At 37.2% G+C, this 19639-nt stretch overlaps 2 protein-coding genes across 2 annotated transcripts; one reads left to right on the plus strand and one right to left on the minus strand.

The window, feature by feature from the left end:
• Window positions 1-754: 754 nt before the first annotated feature.
• Window positions 755-14877, plus strand: LOC103147856 (RNA polymerase II elongation factor ELL2-like). The gene is made up of 10 exons (XM_007566406.2): window positions 755-3339; window positions 3898-4052; window positions 6494-6735; window positions 7277-7401; window positions 8556-8670; window positions 9568-10024; window positions 10434-10503; window positions 10886-11057; window positions 11165-11209; window positions 11432-14877. Exons 1-10 carry the CDS (start codon window positions 3161-3163, stop codon window positions 11543-11545), a joined length of 1674 nt encoding a protein of 557 aa, XP_007566468.1. The 5' UTR covers window positions 755-3160; the 3' UTR covers window positions 11546-14877.
• On the minus strand, window positions 14693-19354 carry LOC103147855 (peroxisomal membrane protein 11A-like). The gene is made up of 3 exons (XM_007566405.2): window positions 18968-19354; window positions 18729-18844; window positions 14693-17790 (listed from the first exon to the last, which is right to left on the minus strand). The coding sequence occupies exons 1-3, from the start codon at window positions 19024-19026 to the stop codon at window positions 17222-17224; spliced, it is 744 nt and encodes a 247-aa protein (XP_007566467.1). The 5' UTR covers window positions 19027-19354; the 3' UTR covers window positions 14693-17221.
• Window positions 19355-19639: the final 285 nt, after the last annotated feature.

The following is a 19639-nucleotide window of genomic DNA, read 5'->3' on the forward strand; positions in this document are numbered from 1 at the left end:
TAGGCATGGGTCAATATAGGATTCTTAAAATTATAGACTAATGCCATATGATGACTATATGAACTTTGAGTAGAAATAAGGTTTTGCTGTTCAGTCGTATAAAAACATAAAAAAAAGCAAAAAATGAATTGGATATTATCCCTTTTATTTGAAAAAGAAAGCAGTAGTTATTCCTTGTTGTTGCTGAAGTAATGAAACATTGATAATTATGCATTATCTGTTAGATTTATTGTTATTTTTATTGTAATATAAACAGAGACAAGAGAGAACACAGTACATCACATTTGTGAATGTGTGAAGGGACTTTAACTAAAATAAAATGCAGATAAAAAGCCAATACCACAAAACTGAACTTATCTCAACACCATCAATTATTAGTGAAACTATATTGCTCATCCCTAGATGCAAATTAAATCAGGAGGCCTGATCTTGATTTTGAATAGTGATAACTGATGGCAACCAAACCTTTTATCTAATCAGTAAGTATTTGGATATCTTTAGGTTTTGATTGAACAAAAGAAATGACAGGAGTTGAACAAACTGTTTAGATTTTCTTTTAGACGTGGTATTCTGTGGTGCCATCAGCAATCAGTCCCTTACTTGCAGTAGACAGATGACTTCAGTTTGTTGACTAGGATAGAAGTCGTCAAGGGAAACTTGAACTAAGTTTCATTAGGAATCTGTGGTGTCTTAAAACAACTCTTAACAATTCAATTCAAAAGAGACAGAACTGTAGCAGTGTACAAGGCAGTAGAAATACAGTTTGCTATGTTTGTTCCAAACATGGCCAAGTTTTTTTTTTTTTGTAATTTTTTTTTATTTAAAGACATTGTACTAAGCTGTCTGGCTACAAGCCAACAGCTCAAGCAATTACTCCATGACTTATGGTTCATAGGAACAGAGGCTTCTCTGACTGGCCTCACTGTGGATTCATAGCACTTTCGGGATGCGCTTGTGATCCCGTGATTAGCCGGAACGGCTCTACTTGTGGGCGTCGGGAACTGCTGGGAACTAATGGGTTAAATGACATATGGTTATGAAGCTTGGGAAGGAAGCTGTGAATAAAGTGGGGGTGACCTCTGAACAGTCTGACCCGAGTGACATTGATTAAAATAGGAATGTGAAGTGTGTACGGTGGCATGGATCAGGATGACAGGCAGATCTAATGCATGGCTGCAGGGGAACTCGTACTGCTGCCATCAACTGAAAGAGGGGACGTGGTGGCATTATTACGATGCTAAACATTTCATCTTATCAGAGACCTTTTGTTCAGATTAAATCTTGCATTTATCAAATAAAAAAAAGAAAGAAGAGATGCACTGTTGAACCTGTTATTAGGAAACTCTTTATTTGTGGCTCTTTACATGAAAGATCCAGGAAGGCTCGACTCCCTGCTCATATTTTTTGCTTGCTTTGGCCGATCGTTCCTAGTTAGTGCATTGTGTTTAACCGCATCCTGTTAACAGCCAGACATAAATGGGTCAAAATTAATGGTCAACTGTGTCTCAAGTGTCCTCGGCCTGGCGGGGCGCTTTGCGTGCTGCATTGACTTGGGTGGACTTGCGCGCATGAGGGGAAGCTAGAGGCGGATGGGGGTAGGGTGAATGGCATGCGTTGGGTTTTAGAAGAGAAGGAGGAGGGGTGTCGAGGAGACATGCTGTTCATTGGCTTCATGTTGCAAAGAAAAAAAAATGCTTATGGCTTTGCTGCATGACTGGGCATTTGTGACAGCTAAAGTCCTGCCTGTCACATCTGCTGGGAGCAGTGTGCTGTCAGCCACAAGACTGGTAATCAATCACTTATGGGGTGTGGCTAAAGAAGCAGTTTCAATGAAACAAATTCAGGCTTTGGTTGAAGTTTTTCCATAAATAAATGGAAGATTAAAAAAAAAAAGCCATAACTCAATCTAGGACATTTTATTGACAGAAGTTGTAAACTGCCCATTTTCAAACTGACAAACTGAGATACGGCTCCAGGGAAATGCAGAGGGAAGTAACTACCCGACAAGGTTTTAAAGGACGTTACCTGTAGGTTAATGACTTTCTATGTTGAACTATCCTTTTAGTAGAAATGGGTTTTTGGGTCATTTTATGTAACAGGTTTCTAACGGAGGTAGATTTTACGCCATTGGCTTGTTTGCTGAGAAGAAGCAGTGGACAGATTCTTACACGAAAAGCTAGAACCTGAGTAAAAGAGTTGTCACTTTTGTTCTATGTTATGTTGTTGCTATCATACTGGATCTCCTTATGACTGGCTGCAGGTCATCTTTTTTGACCTGGGAGGCGCCTTACAGCCCTAATGACTGGCCAGCCTGGCAGATTATTTAGGTCACATTTATTGGATGGAGCGACATAACAAACCAGGGACTGTCCTGAGTAGTTAAAAAAAAAAAGAAAAAAAGAAGATTTTTTGTTGTTTTGGTCTTTACAGCATTTCTGAAATTACACTGAATTTGTTCAGGCTGTATCTAGGAGAAGTAAAATAATCCTATTACATAACACGCTGCTCAAAATAGCAATGACAGCAGATAAATGCAATCCTGTCAGCAAACACAGAAAACTGTTAAAGGTTAAATATTACCTCAGTGTTACGGTTTGCACAGCTAGTGTAATGATTAGTCTTTCGTCTAATATGCAGTACATTGAAAAAATATGCATATACCATTACGCTGAGTCAGATTTCCGACACAAAAGTTTTTGAACAATATCTGCATTTTATGTGGTAGGCTACTAAAATGAAAATGTATAAAGTTAAAGGAAAATAATAAATGCTTTTTAAATGATTTTACAAATGGATGGAAAACTAATCCAGATAAAAGTGGAATGGTTTAAATTAAAGCACATACTGTAGATGTATTCGAATGACCTAGTCAAAGTCCAGATGTTGAATATTTCTATTCAAACATGAACTTTTCTTCCATGCTAAACTTAAGCTATATTAGATAAAAGGATGGTCAAAACAGAAATGTTAAAGCTATATTTTGTTTTCCTTTGACTCCTCAATAAAACGTTGCTTTGTGTACATCTGTCACATAAAATCACACACAAAAATAAAACAATAAAAAAAATAAATCACGCCGTCATTTGCAATGAAGCGTTACAAAGTTTGTGGAAACTCAATAGTTTTGGAGGGGACTGCAAAGATATTCTAGCTTTTAAAAATGTTCCTAACAGTTTCACACTCATATTTCTTCTGTTTTTATCTTTGGCAGTACATAAAGATCCCAGCACCGACCACTGAATCTCCAGATGGATTCAGAGTCTTCTCATTTTACCTTTCCAGTGACAGCAAAGACAAGCCTCAGTCCAGCTTTGACTGCATTCACCAGTTTATCTCAGGGTGAGCAGCACACAGAACTTTTTCCACTGTCGACCACAAATGGAATTTAAAGTAAATGTGGTGTCAGGCTGCAACCGCGGGGCTTGACCAAACACTGGCCTCTCTCTTCAACCTCACAACAATGGACAAAACGCCTGCCGGGGCCAAATTCGGCTTTAATAATAACCTGAGGGCTGTCAAGCCACATCGGACCTCAAAGGTGTGACCATTGACGACAGAGAAGCAGCATTTCTGGCTTCACAGAGTCAATGGACTTCTTCAGAGATTACATCAGCACCAGAGTCTTTAGCCTCTAAAAATTAGAACCCCTTGCTTTAGAGGTCAGAAGAGGTCAATTTGCTTCATGTGGTTCATAGAACTTGTTGTGTTTGGCAAGAAGTTAGTGTGCACTCAAGCAGTCCAAGAATTCTGTCACTGGATTTAATTGTAAAACTAAAATACTACCAAATATATGAGCACATCATTCCTTTTGCTGCTTTAGACAAATGTAATGTTGGCTAAGCTGCAGGACTCAACTTGTTGTTTTTTTTTGTTGTTGTTTTTTGTTTTTATGTACAGGGAGGGCAGGGATCACTTGGAGAGTAAGGGGAGCATTCAAGACAAGATCACCGTTTGTGCCACAGACGACTCTTACCAGACCACACGCGAGCGCATGTCACAGGTGGAGAAGGACATCTGGAGCCGCACAGCGATTGAGATCAAGCCAGGACCAAGTAAGTTTTGGAGTTAAGAGTTTCAAAGTTCTCTTACATGTTCTAGCATTAAAGGGGTAGTTCAGAATGTTTATATTTTGAAGTGAGGCTATATTAAAAGGTACTAAGCAGGTAATATCTCACCAGTAGAAGATAATCGTCTTAAGGTCTTCATTTAGTACAAATTCAGAATCTCTCTAATGACTGACTTTTATGGTCTAAAGATGACTAAAAATCTCAAGACTATCGTAGTAAGTTCATGTGAATGTAATTTTATGAAGATTTATAATGTCATCATCCACTGATGATTATTTGTCATTCTATTTAAAGACCTGGCTTCAGGTATTTAGAAGTATCCTTTTGATGCATATTTTGGTTAATACAGATAACTTGAAACATTTTACTGCTTCCAAGTCATTCCTTGCCACCAATTTCCCTTGTCAACAATATTCATTTTAAGCAACAGATATCTCATATTTGCTCTAAGAGGTTTATTTACAATTATTTATGCAAATAAATAATTTGCATGGAAAATCTGGCTAGATATTTGTCTGAAATCTAGCCAGTCCAATTTATTCTGGCATTTTACCAATTTCCAACTCAGATTTGTTGATAAAAACAAAATTTGCTAAAATAACAGAGGCCTCACAATAATAAAGGCTTAAAATATGTAATTGCACTCATGGAAAGTTAATTGTTTTTAACATTTAAAGGTGTTGGAAAAAAAATTGTGTCTAGCTGTTGCATTATGCAACGTGTAAATTTATTTCTCGTTGCTGAATTTACTTGATGAATGATGGGGCAAATTTCAAAAATTCCTACTGAGCATCATGCAGGAATATGGTTTCCCATTTTACTCAAACATGTCTTCTCCTGCACATCGGGAGATTCATTTAAATGGGTTATGGCTCTCAGTTTGAGCCACATGGCAGGGAAGAGTGCACAGTTGTTTTGTGGTCACGTTCTGTCTTTTTATGGTACAGTAATGCTACACTTCTCAGAAAAAAATGCCTATACACCAAGTCACAATTACATACTGCAGTAAAGAAGAGAAGAAAAAAAAAAGTTGACCATTTAGATAATAGTGTGTGATTTTAATGCATGGAAAAGAAGAACTGGGAACTACATTGAAGACTTTGTAAGCACCTGGTGCTAAAATAAGTAAAAAAAAAAAAAAAGAAAAAAAGAACATTGAAAGCTATCCCCAGTAACATTACCACATGGCTAACAGATGTTAAGCTTATTGTTTGGCTAGTTCTCAGAAACACTTCCACAGTACGGTAAAGTTTCAAAGCAGTACAAACAATTATGACACAAATATGTCCCTCGAGCAATTCTAGTTTAAACTTCTGAAGGGATGTCTCTAGTTGCTGCTTGTTTGAAATGTTGCACTGCATGTTGTTTTAGTCAGAGCTGAATAGCTCCATGTAAGTGTTAACCATACGGTCTTTTAGAAACCTTCAACTTCGAGCAGCGCCTTGCAAAGGTATTCATACATCCTGGAGTGTTTGAGCATTTCTTGCATTGTTACCAAAGACTATAATGTTGTTTATAGGGATTTTATGAACAGAACAGCTGTACTGAATTTAAATTAAGCAGTGGATGAATTTTTAAATTTAAATAGCTGACTTAGAAGGCAAGAAAATCTTTATAAAGAAAAAAAAAATAAAATAAAATAAATAAGTTTCAGGAACACAAATGCTTTTGCACGACCCTGTATATTTCCAATTGTTTGAGACAATAACACCTCCAGGATATGTAAATAAAGTCAACTATCAACCAAGCTCTCTCTGTTGACACACAGTTTTAGACTTTGACCTTTAATAACCTTCAAACCAATGTATGGCTTAGGATTGTAATGAGATTACTGTCGGCAGACATCCACAAGAAGTGACCTGGGTCCAGTTGAATTAGTTCTGTAACATGAAGAAAACCTTCTCTGAGCTAATTGCTTTAGTTTCCCCACCCTACCTGTTTACTTAGGAGAAGCCCATTCTACTATCTCATCATTACACTGGTGCAGCCTCTACACACACAAAAAGAAAAAGAACATGCATGAGCTCGGCATTGAGCTCTGTGCATTAATGCATGTAAACTACTTTTTCAGACTGCCATGTAAATTCAGTCTTATCTGTCACACCTCCATAAAGTTGATTCCATTAAAACAGAAGAGATAAAATGACAAAAACGTATTGTCTGCCTGTCATGTGTGGGCTTGACTTAGAAAATTAGGGCATGATTTGTATATCTACCCTCAGGACAGGATCGGGAATGATAAGAGCCTTGTTTTCTCGGGATACTTTCACTGCCTGAGTCCTGTTATCAGATGAGTTGAGAGCATGTTCCTCTTTAGTTGAGCGCAGTATTTAGCCGAATCAAACAACTTGAGATTATTGGAGTAATACCCACTACCTCTAATAAACTTTATCTCTTTAAAAACTCTTTATCTACTTTATTAATAGGTAAGTGTGTGAAGGTGCAAAGGAAACAGGGCCTGGTCTCCAGCTCTGACAGCAGTAATAAGCACTCCCCCAGCAACAAGAGGCCCCTGCTCCCCAGCCCGGTGGCACATCGGCCCTTAAGGGATCGCATCATTCATCTCCTGGCCCTAAAGCCCTACAGGAAGCCTGACATGCTACTATGGCTAGAGAGGGAGAGGGCCAGCCCAAAGGACAAGGCTGATCTGACCTCTGTACTAGAGGAGGTAGGAGACTGGTGGATTGATATATTGCAATTAGAAATTAAAAAAAAAAAAATGTATCTTAGACAATGAGCAAATTTAAATGCCTTTGGGATCTGGTATAACACTGAAAAATTAAACATTATATATAAGAATTGTATAAATCCACCCATGCCTGGTCATCAATTGTGCAAATAAAAATAATCTGATACTATTAGGTCTATGTCAGGCATATTTCCTGTGTTCACATTGTTTGAGGGTCCCAATGCAATCATCAATTGGAGACTGTGCAGGCAGTGGTAACTGTAATTAGCGCTGTGCTTTAATTATCTTTGGATGAGAAGATAGTGGTTTTTGACAGGAGAAGGGTTGGGATGGCACAGGCTGGGATTCAAGTCATCGCAGAGACTGTTGGTTGCTTTGGGTATGTTTGTGTTAGAGGGGTTAGTTTTTATACAAGTGATAAAAATAGTGCAACAGTGCTGTGTCAGAGGTTACAAGTACAGCTAGACTTGTTTCCTGTTAAACTACTTTCTGTTCTATAACAGGAATGTTGGTTTTCCAGGTTGGTAAGCTGAATCCTAAGGATAGCAGCTACTCTCTGAAGGATGAGCTTTACAAACTTGTCCAAAGAGACTGGCCTGGATATCTGGAAGAGGAAAAGCAACTTATCCACAGGCTTCTCATCAGGTGGGAATTCATTTAGGCCAAATATGAAAATTTTGCAAAAGACAAGACAATATTTAAATGTTTTTATTATTATTAATTATTATTATTATTATTATTATTATTTATGATTGTTACATACAGTGTAATTGTAAATATTTTCACTTTTTATACTTTCTTTGCACATAAATTGAAAACTGTTTAGCTTAGCATAAAAGTGTGAGACAGTGTTCAACAACAAATATGACTTTACTTTTAATGCACTAAGAAACTTGTTTAGCCTCTTGTGTAGATCAAGCAGACACATTCTAATACGGTCATCGCTTATTGAGTTATTGTGTGTAGCACTATTGGTGTCAGTCTGCTTTGATGTTTTTCTTTTCTAATGCTGCTTCTAAATGACAACTCCTTTGCTCAGAAGAATCTTTTAATCGAGACATCAAAGCAATGGAAAATTTTTCATGCACTGTGCTGCCAAGTGGCAAGACTTGCGAGGCTAAGCAGTTAAGGAGTGATCTTTAAGTGCCTGCCAGAAAACATGGAAGCCATGTGCTCCAGTGCCATTTTGGAAAAAGCACAACTCCCACTAGAATCTTGCAGCACTCCTGCTGAGTGTAAAAGCTTTGCAGTTGTATCCATTCAAATATTTTGCCAAAAACAAAAAAGCTGTGGTTTGAATAAACTTGAAGCATCTTCTCTGTAGTCAGTTTATCTGATAGGTTACTTGTACAAAGCATTCTAAGAACTGTTGGTTATTGCTACTTAGTGGCTAGGAACTCCACTATTACTGTCACTATTAATGAGAAGGCAAGAATTCACTGCAGTAAGTGACTTTTGATAATGGCATCTGTTCAAGGAAGGAGCTGAAGGAAGCAGATTACCGGGAAAAAAAAACAAAAAGGCTTTGGCCATAAAGAGGTTAAATATGCAGCTATTGTTTCTCATACGAGTCTGTGTTTAGTCTCTGTGGCCAGCTCCTGTGTGTTATTTTACAAAAACACAGTTGCATAACTTCTGTAATTATTTCTTTTGTGGAAAGACTTCCACCTCTATCTTTTCCTAGCTGTAATTGCTCATCCCATTGCACAAAAATTCTGTGTTCTTCGTGTTTTGCTTTATGGGCCATTTACCTTAAAGTTAGTCTAAGTAAAGGTACTGTGTTCTAAATGTCTTCACAGAAAACTTCAGCCACTGCACAACAACCAATCGAGGAGTCCCCAGTCCATCCATTCGTTGCACAAAACCCTTGGGGATTCTCCCTCACGGCTCAGTCCTGCCAAAAATCTCTCAGTGGTAAATATTCATGTTGCAAGATTTGTCTTGTTTTTATTTCCTAATTTTCTTATGACTAAAAATGAGCCATTGCCCTCTTAATCCAATGCACAAACAAAATGCATTAACAAAACTAACTCAAATAGCTCTGACTGGAATCATACAATGGGAAATAAAATTACATGGTTAGTTATTTCCCAGAACCAGGAAATGTATAGATAAGTGATGTTATGTTCTGTTTTATGGAAATGTTTGGATAGGCAACTAGTCTTTAGTCTTTATAGACGAAGAGAAGTATATATTTTAAATCTATAAAACGTTGCATCCATTGCAGGACCAAAGATAAAAAGTGACAGAGTTTTCATCTCCTCTCTGTTTGCTTTGCTTTACATTTTTTGTATCTCAACAATGATAAAGTTTTTAAAAACAAACAAAAAAACTCCAGAAGTAATTCAAATGCTTTAAACCTGTTTTTGTTTATTTAGTCATATTCACTTATTTGCATATTATTTTTACAGAAATGTATGAATTCATGTCCTAAAAACTGCTTAATAAATGTGTTTCTAATTGGAATATCAAAACAATCTATAAAAATAATAATATTGGTCACTTAGGGAATGTGATTAAAAATTAAGCAACCAATATGCCTCAGATATTGATTGTCTTGGACATACAGACATCAAAGTCGATCGTGTAAAGTGAATTTACCTCTGCTTATTTGACATGAACTTTTCTCAGTTTTTTTCTGTATTCGGTATTTCTTCTAAGCTTACTGTTGCTATTTTTGAATGGTATGTTCATTCCCTAAGGTGAATTCAACGCTATCCGAAGAATGACTAATTTATCCACAATACTGTAAAAACCCTCTTCGAAATTTTCTAGTAATATTTAATTTGTTTTCTTTCCCCTTCGTTCTAGAAACGGTCACTGGTTTTGGACGCTTCCAGCATCCAAACCCCCAAAAAACAAAAGCTGTCGGAACACTGTCTGCCCCTGCAGTCGCCCTCTCATGCAGACTGTGGCACCAATGGGGCTCGTAACTCCTCCAGTCACGGAAACTCTAGTGCGGCGACAAAAACAGAGTTTGACATAACCAATAATCATCTTCAGGGAAACCCAGTCGGTTTGTACTCGCCACACAAGCTCAGCATGCCGTGTGCTATTTCCAAACTAGAGAAGACGGAACCGGCTCCCATTTTACCCAGTCCTAAGCCTCGACACAATGGCACCTCTATATGCACTAAACAGCAGCTCGCCAATGGCCAGCACAAAAAGAAAAGGTCCAAGAAACACAAAGACAAGGAGCGAGATCGCTTAAAGCCAGACTGGATTGAGACAAGTCCAGACATGAAGCAGAACCAAGAAAATGTTAAAGGTGAATGCCAAAGTTTTATCAGGTCATAATTTGTTCTGTTTTGCTGTTAAGATAAGGACAAGGTTGTGCAAGAAGGCCGTTTAAAGAAATAATAAACTTTCCAAGATTGAGTTATAAGATTTTTTTGTAGAATTAATAGAGGAGCATTTTATAGAATTTGATCTAAGACAGCAGTAAGAACAGTGACTCTGTTGTCTGTTGATGATTGACTGTGTAACAGCTGGGTGACCTATGGCCGAGCTTGTCAGCAGGCAGATTTACCTCCTGCTTTGCTCTGTTGACGTAACTGCTCACCTTGGCTTGGATCGGTTATCAGAGACACCATTAAATAATTTCTCTCGATATGACAGACTTGTTGCCAGATTATATACTGAAATTAATCTTTCTCCTGAATGTGTCCTTTAAACAGCTACAGACCACGAGCGAGACAAAACACCTGTTAACCGAGCCTCAACTGAAGAACTGCCCGACTATTTCATGTAAGGTTTTAAACATTTTTTTATATTAACCTTTTTTTAATGAGTAAAACGTAGCCAACTTTCTTTACACCAGTTGCCAATTCAACATTTCACAGCGTAGTTTTAAATTTCAGCCTACTGCTCGAAGGAAAAAAAACAAAGTTTCCCTTAACAGTACGGTTCTGCTTCAACCCATTCAGATAAACAGAGGAAGATTATATAAATAAGGTGTCACAAAGCTTCTCTGAGAATAACTCACAAAAACAAAAGATCTTATGTCCTACATTTATACATCTGCTCAACACACCATGCTCTGATCTAATTCTTGCAGAGCCATCTAGTGGACGGATTCAGTACATACTCGGTTTCCAGAGATTAAGACATGTTTCCTTTTGCTTTTCAGAAAATACAGCACTGTAACAACACTGGAGCAGCGGCAACTGTACCACGATGACTTCTGTGCTGAGTACGATGAATATAGAGTTCTTCATGACAGAATTGGGGCCATCACGGAGATGTTTGTTCAGTTGGGCTCAAAGATCAACACTCTCACACCGGGAACACAGGAATACAAGGTACTTTTTGTACTGAGAGCCTGCTGAAACTGCTTCTTTTAGGAAAATACCAAAGAGAAAGCATAGCATGTACAGCGCAGTAACCACTCTCTTTATTATTTTTCCAGCTCATGGAGGACCAAATACTACAAAAATATCGAAAATATAAGAAAGTAAGATATTTTTCAAAGGTTTATTGGCTTAATCACTTCTTTTGCAATGTCCTGACTTTGATGAATGCCATGTTTGTCATACTTGCATAGGTAAATTTAACAAAAACAGAAAAAGTTTTACAATGATTCAGAACTTTTTTTGTGGATTTAATGGGAAACATCCATCAATAAAAGTTTAACACAGACTCTATTCCCTTTCTGTTTTTTTGTTTTTTTTTGTAGAAGTTCCCTGGATACCGGGAAGAAAAGAAACGGTGCGAGTACCTCCACAAAAAGCTGTCGCATATCAAAGGCCTGATCGCCGAATATGACCGGACACAGGGATTAGTTTCCTAGTGACTGCACACTACCCACACCGGGTTGCAGCAAAAGTGGACCAAAAGACTCCAGGTGGACCCAAAGACTGCCCAGCCAGGTCCCAGAGATGCTGAGACACTTTACTTTCCTCCACAGTGACAATGGAATGGAGGGCGTAAGGTGCTCTGTCAAAAGTGGGCCGAGACCGCCTACTCGTGATCAGATGTTACCCTTTAAAGCTCTGTTTTTTCAGCTCTATTTATGGCTGGAAGAGCTGGTTTCAGTTCTGCTGTAAAACACGACAAGTAAAAAGGAGAGGCCAACAGATGTGATCCTTCCTACCTAACTACATAATTTGTAATTATATTTTTAAACTGGTTGAAACTTTAAAGTGTCAATTTGTAAGTAACTAAGTGATGGTACAATCAAACTTAGGGGTATAAAATAAATTCCACTGAAGTGTTTATATTTAAATACAAAAATTGTTAGTGGATTTTAAGATAGAAAATATATTTAGGATTATGAATTATTAATTTAGTACAATAATAAGAAACACGCTGGCAGCATTTGCATCGTGCTAGTTATAAGTGCACTGTAAGGCTTTTTAAATTAGGTTAAAAATGGCAAAACAACCATTTGTAGATCTCAGCTTGATTAAAATTTGCCATTCATCCAAAAACCTTCAGAACTGAGACCTGACCTAATATTGATCACTAAAGTAGGATATATGGAGTGGCTGCAGAGTCAAAGGTTGAAACGTGTGTCTATGAACTACAATCAAAATGAATTTTAAGCCTGCTAATGTTCTGTCTCATTTCTCAGAAATGCCAAAAAAATACTCACAGCGGGGAATTATTGAAAACGTCAACTTTGTCTTGGTCACGAATGAAGCTTTTGCCATGAAATTGGCCTGGAGGTCAGTAATGACCCAAGTAAGCTGCACATACAAAGAATGGAACACAAATAAGTCCTTAAATTATATGTAATAAAGCAGAATAGCACTTCCATTTGTTATATGAAGTCTAATAGTCTCCGTATGAAAAACAAATGTTCCACATAATGATTTTACCACCTTGAAACGTCACTGTTTGCTGTTTTTTAAGGTGATTGCAGTACAATTTCTCCTCCAAACATGGTGTGTGTAATGACATTCAAAGAGTGAACCTTTGGTCTCATCTCCCCCAAATTCCCTTTGTGTTGTGTTTGGTCCGTCCAAATGTACTGCAGCAAGTTTAAAAGGTCTTAAAAGTGTTTTTTTGTTTTGTTTTGTTTTTTTTTTCAGCAGTGGAGTTTTGTGCAGTAATTCTTATAGAAGTCAGGTCAGATAAGTGCATTACTTACTGTTTCCATGGAAAACTGTTCTTGCTAGTTGCAGGTGCTTCTAATGCTCATTGACTACTTTATGGCCCTTGGACAATTCTCCTGGTTATCGACTTATTCTTACTAATCTTAAAAAGAGCACCTGGGTATGGTGGGCTTATGGTTAAATGTTCTTTCTGCCTCTAGATTATGGCCCAAATGGCGCCCACTGTAGCATTCAAAAGTATACAAATGTCTGTAACCGCTGTCATCAATATGTTTTGCAATAGTTATTACCCATCATAACGTGCTTCTTGGTAATGAGAAACATTTTAGCAGGGCTGATGTCAGGATTATGCTATTAGTGATATTGATTTCCACAGATAAAGCAGTATTTTTCTCTGCTTTTCATGCATTTATGAACTTAATTTAATTCAAGTGATATTTTTCAAGTGATATTTTCAATGTCATTCCATTTCACGTAACTTATTCAGGGACTTGCATAATTCATGTCTTTGTATGTGTGGGTCACTTGGGTGGATACAAACATATGGTGTAGCTCTTGGTTCATGTCAAAAAGCAGATTAAAGCTATGTTGATGAAAATCATATTGGTTCCACAATAATAGTTCCACTGTATATTTGCTGGATCTCACATACTGTGCACTTTTAGAGTCAGTTTCACAAATGTAGCCTACAGTGCCATGAACTGCCTTCTAATATGAAATGATTATCAACATATTCATCTCTCAAGTCTTCTGACCATAGCTTTACTTCCATAGAAATAATGCTGTTCACACTGTAGATGGATGATCGTTTTATTGTGTAATTTTACTGCTGTTAAGGCCCTGACTTAAGTTTAATGGAAGGTTTGGCTAAAAATAATGCATTACTAGCTTCTATGAGCGTTACATTAAGGTGTTATTCAAACAAATGTGACTAAAGTGTGTAATTTAAGGACTCCCAAGAGATTGGTCCTGTGGGTTGTTTTATGCCCAAATTGCTTGGTTTAAGTTGGTTGTAAGGACTAGTGAGAACACAAAACGGATCCACATAAAGATTTTAGACCCTCTGTGCATCTGATCGGTCATAACATGTGCTTTTAATTTTACCTGAATAAGCCCTGGTTCTGATGTAGAAACTGGAATATTTGTAGTTTTCTCTAAGCATTTGCATCATAGTAGCAATACTCACACCTATTGTCTTAAAAGTGACTTGTAATGGATGAATGAAGTTAACACTTGCCTTGACATGCACTGTATGTCAGACATTTCCAACTTTCCTAGTTGCCCATGTCCCGAAATGCTCCTGGTTTATCCTGCAAAAATCAGTGTTCTCAGATCATTTCCATGAATGGCTTTTAGTCCAGTTGTAATTTTGGTTACTGGTTATTTGTTGTGTTGAAGTTGTCTGTTTTATTTCTTTTTGTGCCATGTACTTATGTCTTTTTTTTTTTTTTCTCCATCATTTGTCTTCTTGTCTGTGCGATAATCACAAACTGTACAGGAGTTTCTACTACCATCCAGTTCTGTCAGAGATTCAAAAACACAGAATACCTGCAAGAATCTATGTAATTTGCTTCTGATGATTTCTTTGTGCAGCAGCTCTATTGCCAAAAGTTTAGTGGCCAAATGTTTTGTTTGTTTTTTTCTTTTTGCAGTCAAACAGACATTTTTAAATGCGGTACTCTGATACGCTTGAAGGATTTGAGTAAAAATAGTTATTCTGTTTGAGCACATATGAAATAAAAAAAAAAATAAAAAAAAGTATTGGCACTGACAACTGGAGGAAAAACAACTGTAATCCCATAAAGTGTAAACCAGCTTCCAATGCTAAAAACCATTAAAAAAAAACAGGTATATAAAAAATGTATAAGGACAACTTAAGTGCATATCCAAAATTTATTGGGATTTTGCAGTGTTCTACTTAAAGGTTGAGATTTGAACATGGTTAGAGCAACAATGAGACTCGTCAAACCATAGTTTGCTGAAAGCAATACATTTTAAAACAATTTTCTTTCAGAAGCTTACAAATATGTACCTCTAACATAGTACAAGTAATATTACACGAGGGGGGGGGGGGGGGGCAGTAAACCTGTGACAGTATCACCAGGACATGTGTACCATTTGTGGAAAAAAAAAAATCCCATGTATCTTTTTCTTATTTACCTGTTGTAGGAGCTAACTACTGAAGGTGCCTTTTCACTCAGAGAGCAGGCAAATTCATCATACAGTTATTGTCCTATGGGGGAAAGAAAAACTGCCAGCAGTAATTACAAATCTTTAGCTTGACACTGTTGCCACTTTTTAAAAGTGCTTTCTTCTATTTTTACATAATCTCAAAAGATGCCTCTTTAAATGCACAAACAGGCATATTTAATAAATTAGATCACAGTTTTCCAGTAATACAGACTTGGTCTTATGGATTGAAGACCTATTTGGATATCAACTCAAAGCCAGGTCTGCTTAAATGTGCTCTGAAGCAACAGTCTAAGTTTCAGTTTAATTTAATCTTCATCTGCTTCCACATTTTTCCATTAAAGTGTGTTTTAATAGATTGCTGGTACTGGAAACAATAACACACCATTGGAAATGTGAAACAAAACCTTTTGTCAGATATATATTATTGCATTTTGTTTGCTTGGAACAAATTTATTTATTGCTTTTAATGTCTGTACATTTTTTGAGGGACTATTTTTGTGCATCGCTCATTCGTTCTTTGCACAGCCAAACTAAACCATTGTGAAAGAGACAATGGGATATACTGTATTTTTGCAATATCTGGATGAATATAACATCTCTTGAGAATGATCTTTTACAAAAACAAATGTATTGTTGTCTGAGTGAAACTGAAAATAAAAAGCTCTTCAATTGTACAAGTTGTCATTTGTCCTAAAGAGGGCAGTGTAACTACTTCTGAAAGGATTAAACACAAGAAACATGTTGCATGGAACAAACTCTTCTTGAACAGATACAATGGCCATGCATAGTTTTTCCTTTTAATCCTGTATCACTTTTTTTCGAGTTAACCTCATCAACAGTATTTATTGTTGAACTCCAGCAGATTCTTTCAGTAGCACATTCAAATCTAAGTGTTTTCCCTCGTTTGGCAGAGAAGCCGCTAACTCTTCAGTCATATCAGATTAGCAGCATTTTATCACAAAACAATAAGCACAGCAGAAGCAGTGGCCTGAACAATAACTAACACCCAATTTGTACTCCCATTATGTACCCACTCCTTATTTCATCTCCTCCTTCCCTTTCGTACCGGTAAACAAACTATTCCAGTCAACACTTGGACAATAGTTCACTTCTCTCAGAAGGTAAACATTCCTGATCAAATATGAAGATGGATTAGCTCATCATCCCTTTTCCTTAAATTTGAAAGCATCTTTTAAAAAGTTGGCATAATTCTAAATTTTCTGCAACTCTGGTAGTGATCTCTGGTGGTTGATCTTTGAGGAAAAAAGGTTTATGACCTCTGATCAAATCAAATAAGTGAGTAAAATTCTGCTGGTTACTCTTACGGTTTTGAGTCACAGAATCCTATTTTCTCACTATGTACAAATTGTTAATCACAAGTCACCAATGTGGGTACAAATTGTTACCTGGTCTGGACAAAACATCTTGCATAGTTAGGTGATGTACAAAACCCAATATATTTCAAAAGTATGAAATAGTAAAAAGGCCAGATGACCAGTAATCTTCAAACAATTCCACAAATAAAAATATTAAACATTTTTGAAGGCAGATGAACAACCCTGCAATATAAACAAGTTTTGTTTCATATTACTTGGGAGTCTATCAGGTGTGAAACTGCTGGTAGTGTAGAAAACAGGAGTGCAACAACGTCAAATCTTTGATCTTAGGTTGTTCAGAAAGTATTTCCTGAAGGAGGTTGCTGTTAATTATAATTAGAGATCCACCAGTTAGTCGGTCAGAAAAAGAAAATTGTCCCTTGGCTGTCGGTCAAACCTGAACTTCTTTTACTAGTCATTAAATGCATCACCAATGAGCATTCACAAAATTTTAATCTGTAAGCAATCAACCAGTAGAAGGTACTTTGTACTTCCTACGAGGATATTAAATCACACATAGGTTAGGGACATGATTTGATATGTTAAAGAATTATCCTGCAATTCCTTAATTCACCTTCTTTGAAATGAACAAAAAATCTCAATTGGAAGGTTAGACTTCAGAAAAAAAGTAAAAATTGCAATCTGACATGAAATGCTTGATTGATGCATCTCTAATTATATTATTGCTAGGAAGCCTTACCGTAAATTCAGATTCTGATACAAAACCACTCAACACAAGTGTCACTGAAATGTATTATGTTCCCTGTTAATGCTAGCTTGTGTCATTTAAAATTAAATCACTGATCCGTTTTAACCTTTGGTCAAACTCCACCCTCCTTATCAGGGTTTGATCCTCAAAGTGGGTCGTGCGAGGGTTAAAATGCCAATCAGGGAAGATATCAGCCCACAAAATCCAACAACTCCTGCACTCGACTTGTAAATGCCCAGCCTATCCAAAGGAATGAAGAGATCGCAGATGTTTTTCACAGTGTCCAAGGCAACAGTCGGTTCTGATCTCAGAGTCTCCAGAAGCAGGAAAATAAGGGCATCCAGTTCAGGAATAACAGCTTCCGCTACTTCAGGACAGTCACTGAGATGCTGGTTCATTCTGCTTTTGAAGCGGTTATCTCTCCCTTTCTTTTGCATCAACTGGAGAATTACATACAGGTCTCGGGTCAGATTCATCACTAATGAGAAGAGGTAGTAGCGAGAGGCATTTATGCTCCAGCGTTCCTTGTTGATGCTCCGGATGAGGCCCACATTTTTGGCCCACACTGCATTATCACAGATAAAGTAGAGTGCCCGGTTGATGTTGGCCACTGTGAGGCACAGGCCCAGCAAGCGGTCAGAGAGCTGCATGGTTTGTTTAGCAGCCACAATGGAATTGGCTGCATTTCCTAGCCTGAGCACTGACAAAGGAGGCAGAAATGAAAGCAGGAATGAGTTCAAGAGAAACATGAAGTGAACATTCTGCTATAAGCAGTCCACAAGTATCCAACAGGTTAACAAACAACTACACAAACTACATAAGTTTAGCATGTTAGCAACTCTGTAGTACAAAGGTCAAGGTCGACATTCATATCTACTTTACAACACTTTTGAAGCAAAGCTTTCCTGCTTTCAGAACCTCTTGGGGACCTTGTTCCAAATGAATGTTCCACCAAAATGTTTTGCTAAGAAATTATGAGAAAATAGTGTCTCTGAGTTAGTAAGTCAAGCTCCCAAAGCAGCAGAAAGTTGTGGTGGCAGCTAAGATGCAGAGGAGATAATTAAGCGGCACATCAATAGTGTACCCCTCTGAGCACCAGCTTTGGGCTTAGTAAGGCTCCACAAGAACAGAAACGGGAAATGCTATATCTTTAACGCCTGACCTCGCTTCCAGGCATTCCCAAGTAAAACCTGTCTCTTGTCTTTTTCACACATTCATGAGGGAACTGGGACATTATATATTAAAGCCTTAAAAATCTCAGTTCACCGCTTGCATTTTTTATAAGTATTTTACCAGGCTTTAAAATCCCTAAAGTCAAACAGCTCATATTAAGTATTTAAAATCCCAAAAAGCACAAAGGAAGAATGTTTGATTTTTCACAATGCTCATTAACTCATAATTATGAAAATGTCTTAAGTTTAACATTTCCAAATCTGTAAAACTTTGAGCAGAACACTAATTACTGTTTGTCATAAAGACATGAGTGACACATTAAAAAGGGGCACTATAAACAAGGAAAATTTGTTTTCATAAATTAAATTAATTAATAAAAGTTGAAAGTTGCCTAATGATAATTAAATACATTAAAATATTTTTAATCAATCAAATGTTTTATCGCTTTTTCACAATTATACTCACGTTTTCGTCCAGCACTCATATTATTTTCCAAACTTTTAAGTCTGGCCACCAGGTCTTTTCTATCAGGCTTGTTTCGTAGTAAATATATTGACAGTGCACAGGCATACTGGGTAGCTCTGAAAGCCAAAACACAGGGAAAGTTATCAAATTTATTACTTAAGCAATATCAGCAATTTGGCAGATTTATTATTATGTTTTTCAGAAATACGCCTTGCCAACTTCATAAATGAAAAGCGCACCTGAATACACGGTCTCTCCCTTGGCTTTGGTTTGCGAATTTCAGAACGGCGTCCATCATTATTAGCACATCAGGACAGGCTGTTCTGCTCAACAGCGAAGTTTCCTCCTCGTGCACCCGCTGTCAAGAGCTTCTTGTTGACGCCGGTACAGTTCTATTCCTTTCTTGACTTTAGTGCATTATCAGCACTAGCTCCTCACATTTGTTGCCACTTTAAAAAGACCTAATACTTAGAAATGTAAAACTTTCACCGTGTGTCTTGTTCCGCTAAAGCTCAGCTGATTTACAACACCTGCGGAACTTTTCACTGTTGTTTCACCACAAGCCTTTACGGCAGCGGAATGAACGTCGAACAGATTTCCGGGACGGACCTTTTTTTTTTTTTTTTTTTTTTTTGCTCAGTTGTTTGAGTTGCTATGGCAACTTGTAACATTGCACAGTCATGAAAGTAGGCTACTATTACACATATAAAGCACCCTGTTAACACTAAATATATTTTTAAAACTCTGAGACTACCAAGGTCAATAAGATTTTTTTATGATTTTACCATTTAAAGAGTTCCTCTTTTTAAAAACATCTAAATTGTTATTTTTTTTCATTGCTTAGTTATTTTATGCCATGTTATTTATGCCACTCAATACTATACAACTCTTCACTGCCACCTTGCCATGCC

The sequence above is a fragment of the Poecilia formosa genome, unplaced genomic scaffold (assembly GCF_000485575.1).
Source record: "Poecilia formosa unplaced genomic scaffold, Poecilia_formosa-5.1.2 Scaffold191, whole genome shotgun sequence".
Taxonomy (NCBI): Eukaryota; Metazoa; Chordata; class Actinopteri; order Cyprinodontiformes; family Poeciliidae; genus Poecilia; species Poecilia formosa.